Here is a 20035-nt window from a genome sequence, read left to right on the forward strand (position 1 = left end):
TCACACTGTCTATTTGTTTTCATCTTCCCTCTTCTTTTCACCTCTTAATGTTTCTTTTCTTTCTTTTAACTTCTCTCGTGTTCCTTCTTTGTCCTTTCTTTGTTTCAAATTTTTTAATTGACTTGCTAATTAATTTTTACAACATCTTACTCATTCAGTTTTTACTGACTGGCACAATGATTCTCTCTCTCTCCCTTACTCTTTCTCTCTCCGTTTTGATTTCCCTGTTCCTCTGACTCACTTTCTGTCTCTCTCTCTCCCTTACTCTCTCTCTCTCCGTTTTGATTTCCCTGTTCCTCTGACTCACTTTCTGTCTCTCTCTCTCCCTTACTCTCTCTCTCTCCGTTTTGATTTCCCTGTTCCTCTGACTCACTTTCTGTCTCTCTCTCTCCCTTACTCTCTCTCTCTCCGTTTTGATTTCCCTGTTCCTCTGACTCACTTTCTGTCTCTCTCTCTCCCTTACTCTCTCTCTCTCCGTTTTGATTTCCCTGTTCCTCTGACTCACTTTCTGTCTCTCTCTCTCCCTTACTCTCTCTCTCTCCGTTTTGATTTCCCTGTTCCTCTGACTCACTTTCTGTCTCTCTCTCTCCCTTACTCTCTCTCTCTCCGTTTTGATTTCCCTGTTCCTCTGACTCACTTTCTGTCTCTCTCTCTCCCTTACTCTCTCTCTCTCCGTTTTGATTTCCCTGTTCCTCTGACTCACTTTCTGTCTCTCTCTCTCCCTTACTCTCTCTCTCTCCGTTTTGATTTCCCTGTTCCTCTGACTCACTTTCTGTCTCTCTCTCTCCCTTACTCTCTCTCTCTCCGTTTTGATTTCCCTGTTCCTCTGACTCACTTTCTGTCTCTCTCTCTCTCCCTATGATTTACAGATGGAGGATGGCCAGACGCTGTTTGATTACAACGTTGGCCTAAACGACATTGTTCAGCTTCTTATTCGCTCTCACACCGATCCAGCCGACAGCCCAAGCCCCACCCCTAGCAATGAAGAAGTCATGGCTGGTAACTTAACTCCTCCCAGCAGTAGCTCTACCACACCCACAGCAACCACAGTACCCACAGCAACCACGGCTTCCCCAGCAACGGTCAGCAGCAATAGTGGGTCAGCATCGGAAAGTCAGCCTTCAACATCCTCAGCTGCTGACCTCATCGATCCTGGGCTCGGAGTTTATAAGGTCAGAACAGGTTTGAAGGCTGTAGGTGTAAAGAGCCAAGTGTAAGGAGCAGGTGCGAAAAGTAAATGTAAATGTAAAAAGCAACATTTTTTAAGTGATGTAGTTGGGATGAGTAGGTGCATAAAGTAGGTATAAAAGGTAAAGAGCACAAATACACATTGAGAATGTACATGTAAAGAGCGGGTTTAAAGGGTGTAGGTGTAAAGACGGGTGTATAAAGGATACATGTAAAGAGCAGGTGTAAAGGGTGTAGGTGTAAAGAGCAAGTGTATAGAGTATACGTGTGAAGAGTGGGTTTATAGAGTATACGTGTAAAGAGCAGGTGTATAGAGTATACGTGTAAAGAGCAGGTGTAAAGGGTGTAGCTGTAAAGAGTAAATGTAAAGGGTGTAGGTGTAAAGAATGGGTGTGTATAAAGTATATGTGTAAAGAGCGAGTGTAAATTGTGTAGCTGTAAAGAGCAGGTGTATAGAGTATATGTGTAAAGAGTGAGTGTATAGAGTAGGTGTAAAAAAAAGACAGGTGTATAAAGTATATGTGTAAAGAGCGGGTGTAAAGGGTGTAGCTGTAAAGAGTGATAGTAAAGGGTGTAGGTGTAAAGAATTAGTGTGTATAGAGCGGGTGTATAGAGTATACGTGTAAAAAGCGAGTGTAAAGGGTGTAGGTTTAAAAAGCAGTTGTATAGAGTATACATGTAAAGAGCGGGTGTATAGCGTATACGTGTAAAGAGCGGGTGTATAGAGTATATGTGTAAAGAGCGGGTGTATAGAGTATATGTGTAAAGAGCGGGTGTATAGAGTATACGTGTAAAGAGCAGGTGTATAGAGTATACGTGTAAAGAGCGGGTGTATAGAGTATACGTGTAAAGAGCGGGTGTATAGAGTATACGTGTAAAGAGCGGGTGTATAGAGTATATGTGTAAAGAGCGGGTGTATAGAGTATATGTGTAAAGAGTGGGTGTATAGAGTTTATGTGTAAAGAGTGGGTGTATAGAGTATACGTGTAAAAAGCGGGTGTATAGAGTATACGTGTAAAGAGCGGGTGTATAGAGTATACGTGTAAAGAGCGGGTGTATAGAGTATACGTGTAAAGAGCGGGTGTATAGAGTATACGTGTAAAGAGCGGGTGTATAGAGTATATGTGTAAAGAGTGGGTGTATAGAGTATATGTGTAAAGAGTGGGTGTATAGAGTTTATGTGTAAAGAGTGGGTGTATAGAGTATACGTGTAAAAAGCGGGTGCAAAGGGTGTATATGTAAAATGGGTGTAAAGGCTGTAGGTGTAAAAAAAAAAAAGGCAGGTGTATAATGTAAAGAGCGGGTGTAAAGGGTGTAGGTGTAAAGAATAGGTGTGTATTAAGTGTAAAGAGCGAGTGTAAAAGATGTAGATGTAAAGAGCGGGTGTATAGAGTTTATGTGTAAAGAGTGGGTGTATAGAGTATACGTGTAAAAAGCGGGTGTAAAGGGTGTAGCTGTAAAGGGTGTAGGTGTAAAGAATTGGTGTGTATAGAGTATACGTGTAAAAAGCGAGTGTAAAGGGTGTAGGTTTAAAAAGCAGATGTATAGAGTACGTGTAAAGAGCGGGTGTATAGAGTTTATGTGTAAAGAGTGGTTGTATAGAGTATACGTGTAAAGAGCGGGTGTATAGAGTATACGTGTAAAGAGCGGGTGTATAGAGTATACGTGTAAAGAGCAGGTGTATAGAGTATACGTGTAAAGAGCGGGTGTATAGAGTATACGTGTAAAGAGCGGGTGTATAGAGTACATGTGTAAAGAGCGGGTGTATAGAGTATATGTGTAAAGAGTGGGTGTATAGAGTATATGTGTAAAAAGCGGGTGCAAAGGGTGTATCTGTAAAATGGGTGTAAAGGCTGTAGGTGTATAAAGTAAAGAGCGGGTGTAAAGGGTGTAGGTGTGAAGAATGGGTGTGTATAGAGTATACATGTAAAGAGCGAGTGTAAAAGATGTAGATGTAAAGAGCGGGTATATAAAGTATATGTGTAAAGAACGAGTGTAAATTGTGTAGCTGTAAAGAGCAGGTGTATAGAGTATACGTGTAAAGAGCGTGTGTATAGAGTATATGTGTAAAGAGCGGGTGTATAGAGTATATGTGTAAAGAGTGGGTGTATAGAGTTTACGTGTAAAGAGTGGGTGTATAGAGTATATGTGTAAAAAGCGGGTGTAAAGGGTGTAGCTGTAAAGAGTAATAGTAAAGGGTGTAGGTGTAAAGAATTGGTGTGTATAGAGTATACGTGTAAAGAGCGAGCGTAAAAGATGTAGATGTAAAGAGCGGGTGTATAGAGTATACGTGTAAAAAGCGAGTGTAAAGGGGTGTAGGTTTTAAAAGCAGGTGTATAGAGTATACGTGTAAAGAGCGGGTGTATAGAGTATACGTGTAAAAAGCGAGTGTAAAGGGTGTAGGTTTAAAAAGCAGATGTATAGAGTACGTGTAAAGAGCGGGTGTATAGAGTTTATGTGTAAAGAGTGGTTGTATAGAATATACGTGTAAAGAGCGAGTGTAAAAGATGTAGATGTAAAGAGCGGGTGTATAGAGTATACGTGTAAAAAGCGAGTGTAAAGGGTTTAGGTTTTAAAAACAGGTGTATAGAGTATACGTGTAAAGAGCGGGTGTATAGAGTATACGTGTAAAAAGCGAGTGTAAAGGGTGTAGGTTTAAAAAGCAGATGTATAGAGTACGTGTAAAGAGCGGGTGTATAGAGTTTATGTGTAAAGAGTGGTTGTATAGAGTATACGTGTAAAGAGCGGGTGTATAGAGTATACGTGTAAAGAGCGGGTGTATAGAGTATACGTGTAAAGAGCGGGTGTATAGAGTATACGTGTAAAGAGCGGGTGTATAGAGTTAATGTGTAAAGAGCGGGTGTATAGAGTTAATGTGTAAAGAGCAGGTGTATAGAGTTTATGTGTAAAGAGTGGGTGTAAAGGGTGTAGCTGTAAAGAGTGATAGTAAAGGGTGTAGGTGTAAAGAATTGGTGTGTATAGAGTATACGTGTAAAAAGCGAGTGTAAAGGGTGTAGGTTTAAAAAGCAGATGTATAGAGTACGTGTAAAGAGCGGGTGTATAGAGTTTATGTGTAAAGAGTGGTTGTATAGAGTATACGTGTAAAGAGCGGGTGTATAGAGTATACGTGTAAAGAGTAGGTGTATAGAGTATACGTGTAAAGAGCAGGTGTATAGAGTTAATATGTAAAGAGCGGGTGTATAGAGTATATGTGTAAAGAGTGGGTGTATAGAGTATACGTGTAAAGAGCGGGTGTATAGAGTATACGTGTAAAAAGCGGGTGCAAAGGGTGTATATGTAAAATGGGTGTAAAGGCTGTGGGTGTAAAAAAAAAAGGCAGGTGTATAAAGTAAAAAGCGGGTGTAAAGGGTGTAGGTGTAAAGAATAGGTGTGTATTAAGTATACATGTAAAGAGCGAGTGTAAAAGATGTAGATGTAAAGAGCGGGTATATAGAGTATATGTGTAAAGAGCGTGTGTAAAGGGTGTAGCTGTAAAGACTGAATGTAAAGGGTTTAGGTGTAAAGAACAGGTGTGTATAGAGTATACCTGTAAAGAACGAGTGTAAAAGATGTAGATGTAAAGAGCAGGTATATAAAGTATATGTGTAAAGAGCGGGTGTAAATGGTGTAGCTGTAAAGAGCAGGTGTATAGAGTATACGTGTAAAGGGCAGGTGTATAAAGTATACATATAAAGGGCGGGTGTAAAGGGTGTAGGCATAAAGAGTGGTGTATAAAGTATACGTGTACAGAGCGGGTGTAAAAGGTGTACACGTAGGTGTATAGAGTATACGTGTAAAGAGTGTGTGTATAGGGTGTAGGTATAAAGAGCAGGTGTATAAAGTATATGTGTACAGAGCGGGTGTAAACGGTGTAGTTATAAAGAGTGAGCGTAAAGGGTGTAGGTATAAAGAGCGGGTGTAAAGGGTGTATACAGAATATGTGCAAAGAACAGGTATAAAGGGTGTTGATTAACAAGTAAGTATAACGGGGAGGGGTTAGGTCAAAAGTGGTTAGGTGTAAAAAAAAAAAAGGTAAAGGCTATCTGTAAAGTGTAATTATAAAGGGTGTAAAAGAGTATGCACAAACTGTGAAGTTGTAAAAAGTGGGTGTCACCAGTCTAGGGCAGGGGGCACTTGTGATCGGTTTAAGTGTGAAGAGCTGATGAACAGGAATAGATGTAAAGTCTGTCGGGGAGGGTGCAGGTCTGAACAGTGTAGGTGTAAGGTACTGGTGTAGAGGGTGAGTTTAAATATAAAATGTGTAAAATCTATAATCATTTGTACTCATTATATATAACTCCTTCTCTGTGTCCTGTTTACATATGCAAATTATTTTGCACTGCACAAATGGACTTCTGGTTAGATGCTAACTGTATTTCTTTGCCTTTTACCATACATGTGCAGTGCCAATAAAGTTGAATCTAATCTAAGCTAATCTAAACGTATAGGGGAGGGGGCAGATGTGAAGAGTATAAGTAAAGCAGGTTTAAAGGGCAGCAGTACTTAATGTAGGGAAAGCAGCAAGTGTAAAGGGCGTAGATGCATAGAGTAGTCGTTAAGGGCGTATGCGTAAATAGCTAGTGTAAGTGTAGAGTTAAAGAAAAGTTCTAAAGAGGGTATTTAAAGAAAGAAAAACAATACGTGTAAACGATATGTTAAGAAAGCACATGCAATGAACCGTTGTAAATTAAGTACATATGAAGACAGATTTTAATTGTTGGCGTAAAGGATGTGTGTAAAGGGTGTTAATGTGAACAGGAACTGTAAATGGTAAAGGTGTTAAAAGCAGATGTTACATGTGTAATTATTAAGAATAAATGTAAAAGAACAGGCGTAAAGGATGTACATGTGCAGCTGTAAAGGGTGTGTGTAAAGAGTACTAAAGAAGTATGTTTAAAGAACAAGTATAAATAATGTAATGCTTGTTTGTAAAGGGAGTATAGACCAGGTGTAAAGGGTGTAGATGTAAAGAGCTGGTTAAAAGTGTGTAAAGAGCGGATATAAAGTGTGTATAAAAGTAGGTGTAAAATGTGTGTTGGAGGAGGCAGGTATAGAACAAGTGTAATTTGAGCAGATGGATAGGAGTTTGTGTAATATGTGTAAAGAACAGTTGTGATGAGTGTAGTTACAGTGTAGTTGTAAAAAGCTATATGTGTAAAGTATTCATATTAGTGCTGTGATTTCAGATTAATGAGCTGGTGGACTGCAGGGACGTCAGCATCGGTGCCTGGTTTGAGGCCACCATCGAGACTGCCACTCTGTCAAGCAAAGGGAGCAAAAGCAAATCCGAGACAGCAGCATCCTCCACAGGAAGAGTAGGACGAAGCGGCAAGCGCATTAATGGGAAAGTGGAGACGGAGTCAGACACAAACGGCACCGTGCCCCTGAACTCGAACAGTGATGAGCCTTCAACGTCTAAGACTGAAACAGAAGATCCTGCCAGGAATGCTATCAGCTACCACATTAAATACGAGGAGTGGGTGCATTTAACTTTTAAATCAATGTACAGATTTATCAGTTCCCTCGATCTGCCATACCTCTGTGGCGCATTCTGCTCTTTTAACTTTGTGAAACCCCAGCATGTAAACACGCATAACTAAATAGCCAACATGAATTGTGCTATTCATAAATATTTACTGCTAATACTAGCCATTTAGCTAACAGCAGCTAACCTGGTAAGATTTCAGACATGCTGATTAATTACGTTGTCCAGCTCGCAGTCTGTGTCTGGGCTTTTGTGTCTATGGCTGTGTGTGTGTGTGTGTGTGTGTGTGTGTGTGTGTGTGTGTGTGTATTTGGGAACCTCACTGTCTAAGTATTTGTATGCATGTGTATCTCTGCATGTGTATAGCTTTGTGTGTGTGTTTTGTGTGTTGAGCACTGTCTATTTAGGTACATGTTTATGTAGATGTTTGTGACATGTTTGTATGTTTGGTTTGTTAGAGTGTGTGTGTGTTTGTGTGTGGAGTTTGTGTCTTAAGTAAACACCTTACTGCCTTCTTCTTCCTCGGATTTCTGCCTGCAGCCGAAGGAGAGGCAGAATGCACGCTCGTCTTATTTCTCTCGCTCCGTTTTTCCCCCCCTTCCATGGCAAATTCATCCGGAACGCGCCGTTGCTATGGAGACGAGCGACCTCTCTTGAGCAGCAAGCGTTCTTTCTTATTTTCTCCCCTTTTTCACGCCACGTTTATGAACAAAATTTAAAAACCAAATGCAGCAAAGCTATAAAAGCGTTTAGGTCTATATACTGCAAAGGTTCTGCATCAGGTTTTGTAAATACACCTATTGATACGTGAAAAGCCTAAATCATTTAGCACTAACGGCAAATCGGACGTGCCTGTTTCTGCACTTCAGGGATTAGGCTGCCTAGCTAGCAGCGTGTTTAGGCAGTGTTAATGGGATGACGTCTGTCCAATTCTAAAGCACATCAAAGTGAAAGGGTTTGTATTTAAACCAATAGGAAAACAGCGCATGTCCTGCAGAGAAAAATGTTATATTACAGTCCACTGGATGGGTGATTAGTTTTTTTTTTTTTCAAATGTAACACCTACTGCATGCATGTCTGTATGTGTTGGTCTGTTCTTAGATGCTGAGGAACAAATGTCCACACTACAATAGGAATATGTGACAGTTTTGACATTGTGGGGACATTTGGCTGGTACCTATAGGGAAATATATATATATATATATATATATATATATATATATATATATATATATATAATTTTTTTTTTTATACGTTTTTGTTTAAAAACAGTAAAAGAGCCAAAAGGTTCCCCTTTAGTTATGGTCCCAAGGATAATACGACAAGGTCACAAATATAGTATATAGAATAGTAGGTGTATGTATATGTGCTAGCGAAATAATGTACACTGCCTGACCATCATGCTTCCTTTGTTAGCGCTTTTTTCTTCTCTTGCTCTGCTCATTACAAAATGGCAGGAGACAGCAGCTCCAGTGCACAGATGTTTGTTAGATAACCAACCAAACAAATCAATCAAGCAGTCAGTCTTAAGTTTTACTAGTAAGCTAAAAAAATACAACTTGATTTCACATGTAAACAAAGAATTCATAAAATTGGGAATTATTTGGTAGCAGATTTGTTTAGATTTTTAAGGCAGGTCATCCTGAGGGTAAAAATCAGATGTATATTTCCAGAACAAATAAAAATATAAACGTATAAATGTCGGCAAAACAGAAAATTCTAATCCACAGCTAAAATTCTGTACATGAAGTGTGAATAGCCTCAGGCTGTACCATTCAAAAAAAGGAGGGGGGTAAAGTGGGGAATAAGAGCTCTTTGCTCAACTCACATGTCATATTCCAAAAGTATATGTTAATCATATTTTATGTTAATGTCTCAGCACACAGTTGGAAATTTGGAAATTTTCCTTAATTATTAATACTCCCTCTTTCTAAACTCTTTTTCCCCCACACACTAAATTAAAATGGCAGCGGCAGAGGGATTTTAACACAGTCGGGTGCTTTGTTGTTTTTCCCCACTGAGCTGTGCACGCTCTCTCGTTTCTCCTCACCGTGTGCATGTGTGTGTTTGTGTGTGTGTGTGTGTGTGTGCGCGCGCATGTGGTATCATTTGCGAAAAGGAAAAACAGCTTGTCAGAAATGTGAGCCACCTGGGATGGAAAGAGTGGAGAGAATTTCTAAGAAAACTTTACACTGCCTCAATCAGACAATACAGTTTTGTGTGAAAGCTTGTTTTATTTAATTTGTTCTTGTTGCTGTGATTTTTCTTTTTTATGTTTTATTCTGTCAGGATTAATCTTTAAAGTGTGGTTTATACTGAACCACACTGCTGTTGTGGATACTGTAGATTCTGATCGTATTCTTTATGAGACTCTTTATGAGTAGGTTAGGGGTTAATGGGCTTGTTCTTATACATCAGAGTATTGTAACAGTTCATTTTCAAGATCTTGATGCTCATCATATTATAAAAACTGAAAATAAACAGATAGGAAAGGTATTAATTAACAAATTGGAATTGTGTAATGTGTATAGTATGGTGAAAGTTTCTTTAGAGAGATCCTTATGTAAGGAGTCTCCAGTAGCAGCACTTTTGACCAGTCTGAGGAAAAGGGGAGAGAATTTTTGCAATTTGTGGTTCCTTGGTAAAAGAATAAGCTTTTGTTATATTAACTGCTAAAGAGAGAAAACAAACCACTATTTATCAATGCTATATACAATATGTATATGTGAGCTAAAATTAGGTGTAACTAAGGGGAACATAACTTATGTTAGTCTTTAATAAATAAAAAATTGATTGTTGTGGTATAAAAGTAATAAAACTCTTGCTGTTATAGGAAGTATCCAGCTTACTGTAATGGTAACATCAATCCTACTTTATCACAATGTCCTTTTTTGCTATTATAATAGCAGTAACACGCAGTGTGTTATTACTTTCTTAAAAAGAGTTAAAGGCTTTCTTCACTGTGAATGTTGTTACCTATCCTAAATATCAGACAGTCCAAAATAATATATTTTTATAATTTTTCATGAGTACTGATAAGGATAGATCTGTACTATGGTTAAAGCAGACAGGTGACAGATAAGGTAAAATAAGCTGCGGTTAGCAGGTCTCAAACTAAGAACAATTTAGCTTCTCATCTCAATCCCTCCTGGGGCAAGGCACCCCACAACATGTTGCTGCCCCCACCCTTTTCTTCACGGTTGGGATGGTGTTTTTGGCTTGCAAGCCTCACCCTTTTTTGCTCCAGACAATTCGTCTTTATGGCCAAAGAGTTCCCTTTTTGCTTTATCAACCATGAGGATATTTTCCCCAAAATTTAAATCTTAGTCTATATGTGCAGCTGCGAACCATAGTTTTTTGCCTGTTTTAGAGCAGTGATTTCTTCCTTGCTAAGAAGCCTTTCAGGTATCGTTGATATCAGTTTTGTTTTATGGGGATATAAATACTTCTGTACCTGTTTCTTCCATTGTTTTCGCAATGTTTTTTGCTGTTGATTAATTTGTATTTGTGTCTCTTTCCTGAGTGGTATGATGGCTGCGTTGCCTCATGGTGTTTATATTTGCATAGTATTGTTTGTACAGTGTACAGTTGAATGTAGTACCTTCAGGCATTTGGAAGATGAAGGTAGGCTTTAAAATGCATCCAGAGATGCACTCCACTGAGCCTAGACCTGACCATCTGAAGAAAGATTATAACGCTGCCTCCAGAGGCTTGTACTGTATAATGGCCACTATGGATGATTGGTACTTTGCTTCATGCGCCTGACCACATTACTTTTTTTAATTTAGCATCACTACCAAGTGATCATCTTAGGGCCATGTTAAGTCTAAATCCGGTTGTTGTTGACACATCCTGTATGTGGAAATACTCTTACTTTTTTTTAATTAAAAACATAGTTATGATTTATACTGTCCATTTTCTGTGATGCAACTTCAATAAACGTTTGTTGACCACAATTCTTTAGCAAGTTTGACAGTTCAGCCCTAACCTTCCAAGTTTTAATAACATGTTCGACATTTCGTAACACAATTCCAGTAATTCAGTAATCTTAATTGTTTCTTTTCTTGATCCAGGCCAATAATCTAACCCTCCTGTAATGTGACTTTTTTGACAGTGTATTAGAGACATTAAAGAACCGATGTAAAAGGGTTGTTTCGAATTTGTTTAAAATTTACTGTTGAATTACCAGAAAACTCCAAGGGTTTTCGTAGTGTGGGGAAAATAATTATTTGATCCCCCGCAGATTTTGTAAATTTGCCAGCTTAAAAAGAAATGAAGGGTCTATAATTTGTCATAGGTTTATTTTAACGGATATAGACAGAATATCAAACAAAAATCCCAAGAAAGCACATGTATTAAAGATTATAAATTGAGTTGTATTTAAATGAGTAAAACAGATGTTTTGATGAGTAAAAAAGATGTTTCTTGTAGTTGGTTACCAGGTTTGCACACATCTAAGGAAGGATTTTGGTCCGTTCTACTTTACAGATCTTTCCTAAATCCTTAAGGTTTATTGCCTGTCGCTTGGCAACTCAGAAAGTTTCTGCTCCCTCCATAAATTTTGTATAGGATTCAAATCGGGGGCCTGGCCAGGCCACGCCATGACCTTAATGTGCATATTCTTGAACCACTCCTTTGTTGCCTTGATGGTATGTTTTAGGTCACTGTCATGCTGGAAGACATATCTTCAGTGTCCTGGCTAAGGGAAAGAGGTTCTCATCCAAGATATTATAATACATTGGCCCCTTAATGTGGCAAAGTCAGCCTGTACCTTTAGCAAAGAAACAGGAAGGGGACTTTCCGGGCACTGCAGGATTTCAATCCATTGTGTTACCAATGGTTTGTTTGGTGACTGTGGTCACAACTGCCTTGAGATCATTCACAAATTTCCTTCCTCACTTTTCTCATGATCATCTTTACCCCATGAGGCGAAATTGTGAATATGATGGTTATTTTGTATTTCTTCTATTTGGGAAAAACAGTTGTTTTATTCTCATTAAGCTTCTTGCTGATGGTCTTGTGCAGGTCTAAAATATTTTCCCTGACGTATTTTGAAAGCACTTTAGTCTTGCCCATGGTGGTGAGGTTTGAATGGAAGCTAACATGGTTTATTAATTGAAAACTAAAAAAGGAACTGAAAGAAAACTGAAAACAAAACACAAAACTCATCCGTCTTCTCGAGACAGGATGGGGCTTTGGAAATTGAAATAATTTTGTTCTCTCTTTTTTTCTTTTAGTTTTCTCCTTTTTTATGATTGCTTTTGCTTGAGTACACGCTTATCAGGTGGCGTCCTACTTTCTATTTCAAGATGTCCAGTCTTGCCATTGACTGTTCTTGATACGGTCTTTGTTTTCTTCTTTGTCTTTGGCCCTATTACCAGAGCGATGTGCTCTCTACCGGGTGCTACCTAATGAACGCACATCGTGAGGGTGACCACGGATTCCGCTTGTTCAGCACTCCACGGCTTAGCCGCGTGCGGATCTAGTCTGCCTCTAAAAAACAGATCTAGTGTTTGTCCAATCAAAAAGATTAGCCAGTTGTTCCGTTTTTATTACAATTTATAAGGGCCTTTATGCTATAAAGTGCTATTAGGGCATCATATCACCTTCGCTGACGTTTAACAATTCAAACAGTGCCCTCGAATTCGGAGCTGAGGTGGCTTAGTGTGTGCTTGTGAGGAGTATGGTATGGTTGTTTAAATCGCTCGTCCTATGAATATAAACATCTAGACCAGATGCAATATTTGTTGTGTGAGATTGCTTTCCTACTTTTAAACTGTGGTAGTACATAATCGTAAGTAAACAGATAGATATTCAGTAAATGTGTGGATGTCAGTATTGACCTGGAACTCCAGATCTTTATTGTATTTGACATCTTTTCTGAGCTGACAGAATTATTTTGCTCAATAAGCTTGTGGTTGGCCAAACTATCATTCTGGAGCAAATTTTTTTACCAGTGTGTTTGTAAAAATATTGAAAATCACATGTCTGCAGTTACCCAGAGAATGGTGTGGTGGAAATGAACGCAGAAGACGTGAGGCCTCGAGCCCGGACGCTGCTACGATTCGAACAGCTGGAGGTGGGACAAGTGGTAATGGTCAACTACAACCTAGAACTTCCAGAAGAGAGAGGATTCTGGTATGATGCTGAAATCACGACGCTCAACCACATCTCCAGAACCAAGAAGGAGGTCCGTGTCAAAATCTTGCTCGGGTAAGGGTGCCCTGAACATTTTAGTTCTTGCTATACTCAGACATTTTATAGCACTTCAGCTTGCATACAGTGGAACCATGGATTATGAGCACAATTCATTTTAAATTGGCCGAGCTCTCTCAGGGGGAAGGGATGAGAGGTACTCAGTGCTCCCACATTAATGACGGCTCTACAAGCCAATCAAGGGCGTCTGTGAGCTCGCGCAGGCGGAGGGAGAGGATAGCGCTGGTTCTCCGAGTGTGTTACGCCGCCCCCAACGGTGCGTGAGCGAGCAGTTTGAAAAAATGGTCGGTGATGTCACGTGGATCGGAGGAAACACGTGGGTCAGTCTGCGGCCCCCCTGACTGATTGGCAGTAGAAGCTTAATGTGGGAGCCTCCAGTGACTGGGAGGAATTGGACACTACTAAATTAGGGGACAAAATCTGAAAATTCGTTAAAAGGGGGATAAATTTATAAAAATTAAAAATTTAACTGCACATTACCTTAAAAAAAAAAGAGCAGGCTGAGCCTTGAGCAGAGAGAGAAAATGGATCTTTAACCTATCTAATGAGACTTCCTTTTGCTTTACACGCGCATATAAAATATGTTTTACGCACACACACGTGGTCACAGTGTTATAGTAAACACTACAAGCTTGCACAGATGATGATTATACCAGTAAGAGACACACACCAAGACCCAGCAGGGGAGACGATTACCCACAATTCCGCAGCACAAGAGAGAGAGAAACTGTTGGCTCAGTTGTGATCACGTGACGCTTGGCATCAAAACAAGAAGCGCATGCGTGATACATGATACTCTGTATTTGTAAAACCAAGACTTGTTCATTTTCCAGGTCAAAATTTATAAAAAAATCTTTGCTCGTCTTGCGGAACAACGCAAACCCCGTTCTTCATTATCCGAGGTTCCACTGTATATTATTTCACAGATCAGTAAACAAAATGTACCTTTTCACCTTAGACCTATTCGAACCACGTTTGCTGTCTGAAGTTTAATTACAAGTTATTTGAGATTATATCTTATACGACAGTTGGCTTTTTATTGTACACTGTACACTCACTATCCACTTTATTAGAAACACTTGTAAATGTGTATATTCATGTAGTTATCTAATTATGTGTGTATTAAGTGTGCGTGGTGCAGTGTAAAAAGACATGCAGGTACCAAAATTATAAACACAAAATACCAAAATTTGGAAACCCACAGACTCCCTTATTCTTCTTTATGGAACCCCAAGGTTCATAAACCCCACATTGAGTAGGATGAGTCTAGTATACACATCACTAAGTTACAGTCAGTGGTCCAGACCCTGACTGAGTGACAGTTCTATCCGAATGATGCTTTTCTAATGAATGAGAATAATTATTGTACCAGTTATCTAGCGCTCTTTTCCTCAAAGTGGGCGTGGCTACATTTATCACTCAACAGAGCCAATCAATGCAATAGTTAACCGTGTATAGACAAAGTGTGCTAAAGAAACGAACTAAAAGCATAAAAGAGCATAAAAAAGGAACGTGGATTAAGAACCTTCAAAGATGAATGGGCAGATTAATATATGTTTGTCCTTTCTGCTGGAAGTTTAAAACAAGTTTGTCTCATATGCTCAAAAACATTTGCAATAATAAAAGGCACCAATGTGTAGTGCTTCTATGAGATAAACACGGGTTGTAAGAGCAAACATATCTGCAGCACCCTAAGGTGAGGGCATGTAAAATATCCGAACTGAGAGCCCAGTATGACAGTCCTTTCACATTCAGTTACAGCCCAGCAGTGTGCATCTTAAGATTCACTAAAGATTTATTAAAGATTGTTGTTTCTATTCCATACAAAAACAAGGAAATCCATCAACCTGTTTACATGTTTAACGTACTTACTTCAAATGGACCAATATCATTCAAATACTATTAAAATTTTTCAGTTGCTTATTTTTTATAAATTTACAGTGAGTGCCTATTTGCCGAAGTGAATCCTAACACAAACGTGAAATTTAGACCTCGGCTCAAGGAAAATTTTATTGCCCGGAACTTCTTAAATTTGAATTTATTACCCCTGGTCTAGACGCTATTGAATAGCCATGTCCAGTGCTTTTACTGAGGAAAAATCTGGCACTCTCAGAGACATGAACTACACACAGGTCACTGACCTAATCAGAACAGGGAACCCAGAACAACAACTTAAACCATGTGTGAATATGCATACATAAATATTGACGTAACATTTGGCAATACATTGCCGTATTTACAGAGATACAAACTTCTCAGAACCACGCAGTGTCTCTTAAGGTGAGTGTGATGATTTACAAATTATGCTTAAACCAGCAGGGTAAAGCCTTAGTTTTATTGGCTGAACAGTTAGATTTAACGTGAAAAAGGGGATTGTGAGGATTTCTCCAATGATTATTGATGCTGAATTTAACTCATCAACTTTGGCCTTTTCATTCTGCTGTTAAAAAGTGTACAGAGTCAGTTTTAATCTCTGTATGCGTTGTTTTGCTGCCTGTTTTTTTTTTTTTCATAGAGGTCCAAGTGATGTGATTGCTGACTGCAAGTTATTATTTTTGGATGAAATCTACCAAATTGAGAAGCCTGGAGCCCCTCCTCTCTCTGTCACTGATGGCCAGTTTAAACGTAAACACAAACGTTAACACAAACCTTTAACATTACACAATGTGTCAGTCTCTGTAGCAAGTTGAGGCAAAGGTTTGTTCCCCACCCTGTGTGCATATTTGTGTGTGTGTGTCTGTAGGTAAGAGCGGGCCGGAGTGTAAGCACTGTAAAGCCGACCCAGATGCAGAGTGTCGGTTCTGTTCATGTTGTGTGTGTGGGGGGAAACAGGACGCACACATGCAGCTGCTGTGTGATGAGTGTAACATGGCCTTCCATTTGTACTGCCTCAACCCCCCGCTGTCCACCATTCCAGAGGATGAAGACTGGTGAGAGCAACACACACACATACATACACACATACACAGGTGCATAAATGCTATATAGGCCACAGGTGTCAGACTCAAGGTCCGTGGGCCAAAAATGGCCTGTAGAGTACAGTGTAACAGCACAACTACAGTGTACCAGCTGCGTGTGTACAATTCACCACTGTACAGTACACACAGGCTTTTACATTACAGTGCAAACATGATGGTTAAAACCCACATCCTATCTGCTCTATCTGCATCTGTTCAATGCATGTTAGACCTACGTCTAAAAATTCCGAAACACATTTAAAGTTGGCTCTTAAGTGTGATTCCTGAAATGTACTACACAGTGTAGAGACGTACAGCTATTGGGGAGTAAATACAGCTAAATAATCTGTTTGTCTTCCTTATTCTGAAGACAAGTTACTGTCCGGACTCTATGCTGATGTCAATTCATAGCATAGATAATACGTTTACAAAGAAAAATAATTTTTAATCACAATGGATGACCTAACGCCAGGACCAGGGTCTCAGTTTATTTCCTGGATCCATATCTGTGTGCATGGAGTTTGCATGTTCTCCCTGTGCTTGGTGGGTTTCCTCCCACAGTCCAAAGACATACGGAATAGGCTAATAGGCGTTCCCAAATTGCCTGTAGTGTGTGAATGATCGTGTGAGTGTGTGTGCCCTGCGATGGATTGGCACCATGTCCAGGGTGTACCCCACATCATGCCTCAACTCACCTGGGATAGGCTCCAGGCCCTACAACCCCGTACACAGGATAAAGCGGTATATATCAAGTAGTCTAAAGTAAACTTTTTTCATGTTGTCATTATGGCGTGTTGTGTTTAGACTTCTGAGGAAAAAAATGAATTTAATCTATTTTAAGAATAAGGCTGTGATATAACAAAATGTGGAAAAAGTAATGCGCTGTGAATACTTTCCAGATACACTGTATATATGTGTATATATACACACATCACTGGTGTCATGGGCACTTTTTTAACCTTACCAACAACATTACAGTAGCCGGTTGATATTTTCTGTACTATTTTATTTTCCTTCCTTTTCTATGTTAACTCATGTGACCTTGTACATCATTAAACTTCTCCCATCATTAAACTTTTTAACTGCAGCACTGCTGTTTACAATTATCCACGCCTGCTTTACTCTGTGTGTGTGTGTGTGTGTGTGTGTGTGTGTGTGTGTGTGTGTGTGTGTGTGTGTGTGTGTGTGTGTGTGTGTGTGTGTTCGCTTGTATAGGTACTGCCCCACTTGTAAGAATGACACCACTGAAGTGGTGAAGGCAGGTGAAAGGCTGAAAGAAAGTAAGAAGAGGGCCAAGATGCCTTCAGCAACCAATGGGAGTCAGCGAGACTGGGGAAAGGTGAAAACAAATCCACGCACACACCCCTGCTATGCCTGTGGTACATAAAGGCACAAACAAAAGTCCTATTAGAGCGAATGTAATGGATCCGCAGATACGTGTATGATGTGTGAAGTTGGCGTGCTCAGTTTTGCATTGGAGCTGTGAAACTGATGTATGATCTAACAAGTAATAGAAGCTTACAATCTTCAAATTCTTATACGACAGACTAAGGTTTAAGTTATGCAGTGTAACCTGTGTGTAACCACTGCTTAATATTACATAACCGGTAACCATGTGACCGATTTAAAAGCCACTAAACACTAAAGAAATCCATTACGTAAGAGTTTATTTATTTAAGAGTCTGTTTATGTAAATTTATTGCGCAGGTTCATGGTTGTTCTCATAATTTTTGCGTCCGGCTGCTCCTCCCCGTGAACATGCCACATTAAATCACATTACAACTGCTGAAAAACACTTCGTCTGTGTTTAATCAAGCAACTGCCTGAAACACACTACCTGTGCTGCTGCTCCTAGGAAGCCTGTTCCTAACCTCATCATACATGATGACCATCAGATCCAGAGGAACACGGTGTTGCTCTATTCTAACATTACCAAACCCCATGTTCTATTTTGGGCTAAGCTGTGCTGCACACTGCCATGTTAATTTATTTATTTTTTTCTGTTCAGCTTGCAGCCACAGATTATAGCAACCTGATAAATACTGACAATGTAAGACATCTTAGAAAAAGGACCTTCTAAGATATATCTGGAATTCGATCTCCTTTTTAAAGACATTTATAGAAGGAATTTATAATAAATACGCCTGTAATTTGGTTTGGCGCGTGGCCTATGTGGTTTAAATGGTCCATAAATACTCTGATACCGTGAAACCATATTTTTGAACTAGGTCATCATACCGTGAAATATATAAACCGTAACACCCTTATTAGGAGGTTAAACACCACATGAATTGGTCCGCTTTGTGTAAGATGTTGTGGCTATTTTTGTATATATATATATATATATATATATAATCCAAGACCATTTTAGGACATTTAGGTGTCCATGTTTCTATGTTTTCTGCACTGCTTTATGATATTATACAATGTTTACAGCGATCACTGTGATGGTGGGCTTTCAGTTGTTTAGTGATCGACCTGGCCTTCTAGTCCCAGTAACTGATTTTGAACTAAACAAAACCAAAGTTGTTTATTTCACAATTTCAAAAATATCCCACAACTGAATTAGCTGGCTGTAAATATTTATACCCTAAAGCAAACTAGATGGCTAATGCTTAACAATACTATCTGGATTTATTACTAAATAGATAAAAGTCTACAGTGCTGCAGTAACAGCGTGTTTTAAACGAGACACTGAGTGGATACACCATGAGTCATAACAGGGAAACACTTCCTGTTCTCCTCGTTAGCGCTGTGGCTAAGAGAAAGCAACGGGGGGATAAGTGTGTGTGTGCGTGTGTGTGTGTGTGTGTGTGAGAACAGTGGCATTAGACGGTGTGTGTGTGTTTATGTGTGTATTTTGCATGTGGCATTTCATTGAGTCATATCCTCTCATGTAACTCAGGCTGAGATCAGTCACAGCACAAAATGCTGTTACTGGAAATAAAATGAAAACACACGCACGCACGCACATACGCATTCATTCCTGGAAACACACAAGCGAAGCTAATTAAAAACATCAGCATAAGAGCTCAGAGTAGTGACCCTTGACCTGGCTAGCAACAGAAATGTGCTGATACTTGGATATGTGATAGGGAGCATCTTTTGTTAGTGTTTCTTCTCCCCGAATAACAAATATATCGCTAGCTGGACCTGATTTTGGACAGATGTTAATGCGACAATGTGTGCTTTTTACTGAGAATACTGGAAATTCTTAGGGTAAAAAAAAAAAAACTGGACCAGATTTAGTATACACACATGGTTGTATGCCTGTTGCAACAGTAAATAAGATAATAATTGCCCAGCTTTTTATCTTGGCTTCCAAAATTCTTACACTATTGGATTGTGTAAAAAAAGACTACATGTTTATCTAGACTGGGTTTTAATGTATTATTGTTGTGTTAACAATTATTAATATTAGTAATCCATGGTGAGATTTGAAACGTGATTTTTACTGAGTATAAGTACAGGTTTGATTCATTAAACACTAAAGCTGATACAGATATTGATACAAGTAAGCAAAGTTGTATTAAATAATAAGGGAGATTTTTTTTATTTCCCATTAAGTTTTATTTCTATTTTTTTTTTCTGTAATATGACTCTGTATCTGTGTGTGTGATAGGGAATGGCATGTGTGGGACGTACTAAAGAATGTACCATTGTTCCATCCAATCACTACGGCCCGGTTCCTGGAATTCCTGTGGGAACCACCTGGAAGTTTCGTGTCCAGGTGAGCTCACAGTACAAGGAGCTATTTTTTCCTTCTAAGTGTGACTATTGTTTAAACTTTTCATTGCGTATGCCAAACCATGTTTCAGTATGCCCGTCAACCCACACTGCGCTTTTTTTGTGGTAAAAATCTTTGGTGCTGTAGGTGAGTGAGGCGGGGGTGCACAGACCGCATGTGGGTGGGATTCACGGACGCAGTAATGACGGCTCTTACTCGCTGGTGCTGGCCGGAGGATTCGAAGATGAAGTGGTGAGTTTCACCAAGACTCCGTTGTGTCTCACACTCAAACAACATTGCTGTCTTTTTTGTTTTCTTTACTTTTCTTCTCTATTTTCCATCTTTCCCGTTCTGCTTCTTTCTCTTGATTAGTAGGTTTTTCTGTTTCCCCTCCCCACCTCATTTACTGATTGTCTGTCCCTTTGCTCTTGTATGAGTTCTAGTTTAGGAATGTACTAGAAT

At 39.4% G+C, this 20035-nt stretch overlaps 1 protein-coding gene across 1 annotated transcript in view; it reads left to right on the plus strand.

Annotated features, from left to right (window-relative positions):
• LOC128507994 (E3 ubiquitin-protein ligase UHRF2-like) overlaps positions 1-20035 on the plus strand; it is a 58606-nt gene that overhangs the window by 24461 nt on the left and 14110 nt on the right. Inside the window, exons 2-9 of the mRNA XM_053479187.1 lie at positions 870-1172; positions 6375-6664; positions 12668-12886; positions 15405-15514; positions 15633-15819; positions 17062-17185; positions 19469-19576; positions 19721-19825. Coding sequence (XP_053335162.1) covers positions 870-1172; positions 6375-6664; positions 12668-12886; positions 15405-15514; positions 15633-15819; positions 17062-17185; positions 19469-19576; positions 19721-19825 — 1446 coding nt within the window. The remainder of the gene's footprint in view (positions 1-869; positions 1173-6374; positions 6665-12667; positions 12887-15404; positions 15515-15632; positions 15820-17061; positions 17186-19468; positions 19577-19720; positions 19826-20035) is intronic.

Source organism: Clarias gariepinus, chromosome 19, assembly GCF_024256425.1.
Source record: "Clarias gariepinus isolate MV-2021 ecotype Netherlands chromosome 19, CGAR_prim_01v2, whole genome shotgun sequence".
In the NCBI taxonomy this organism is placed as follows: domain Eukaryota; kingdom Metazoa; phylum Chordata; class Actinopteri; order Siluriformes; family Clariidae; genus Clarias; species Clarias gariepinus.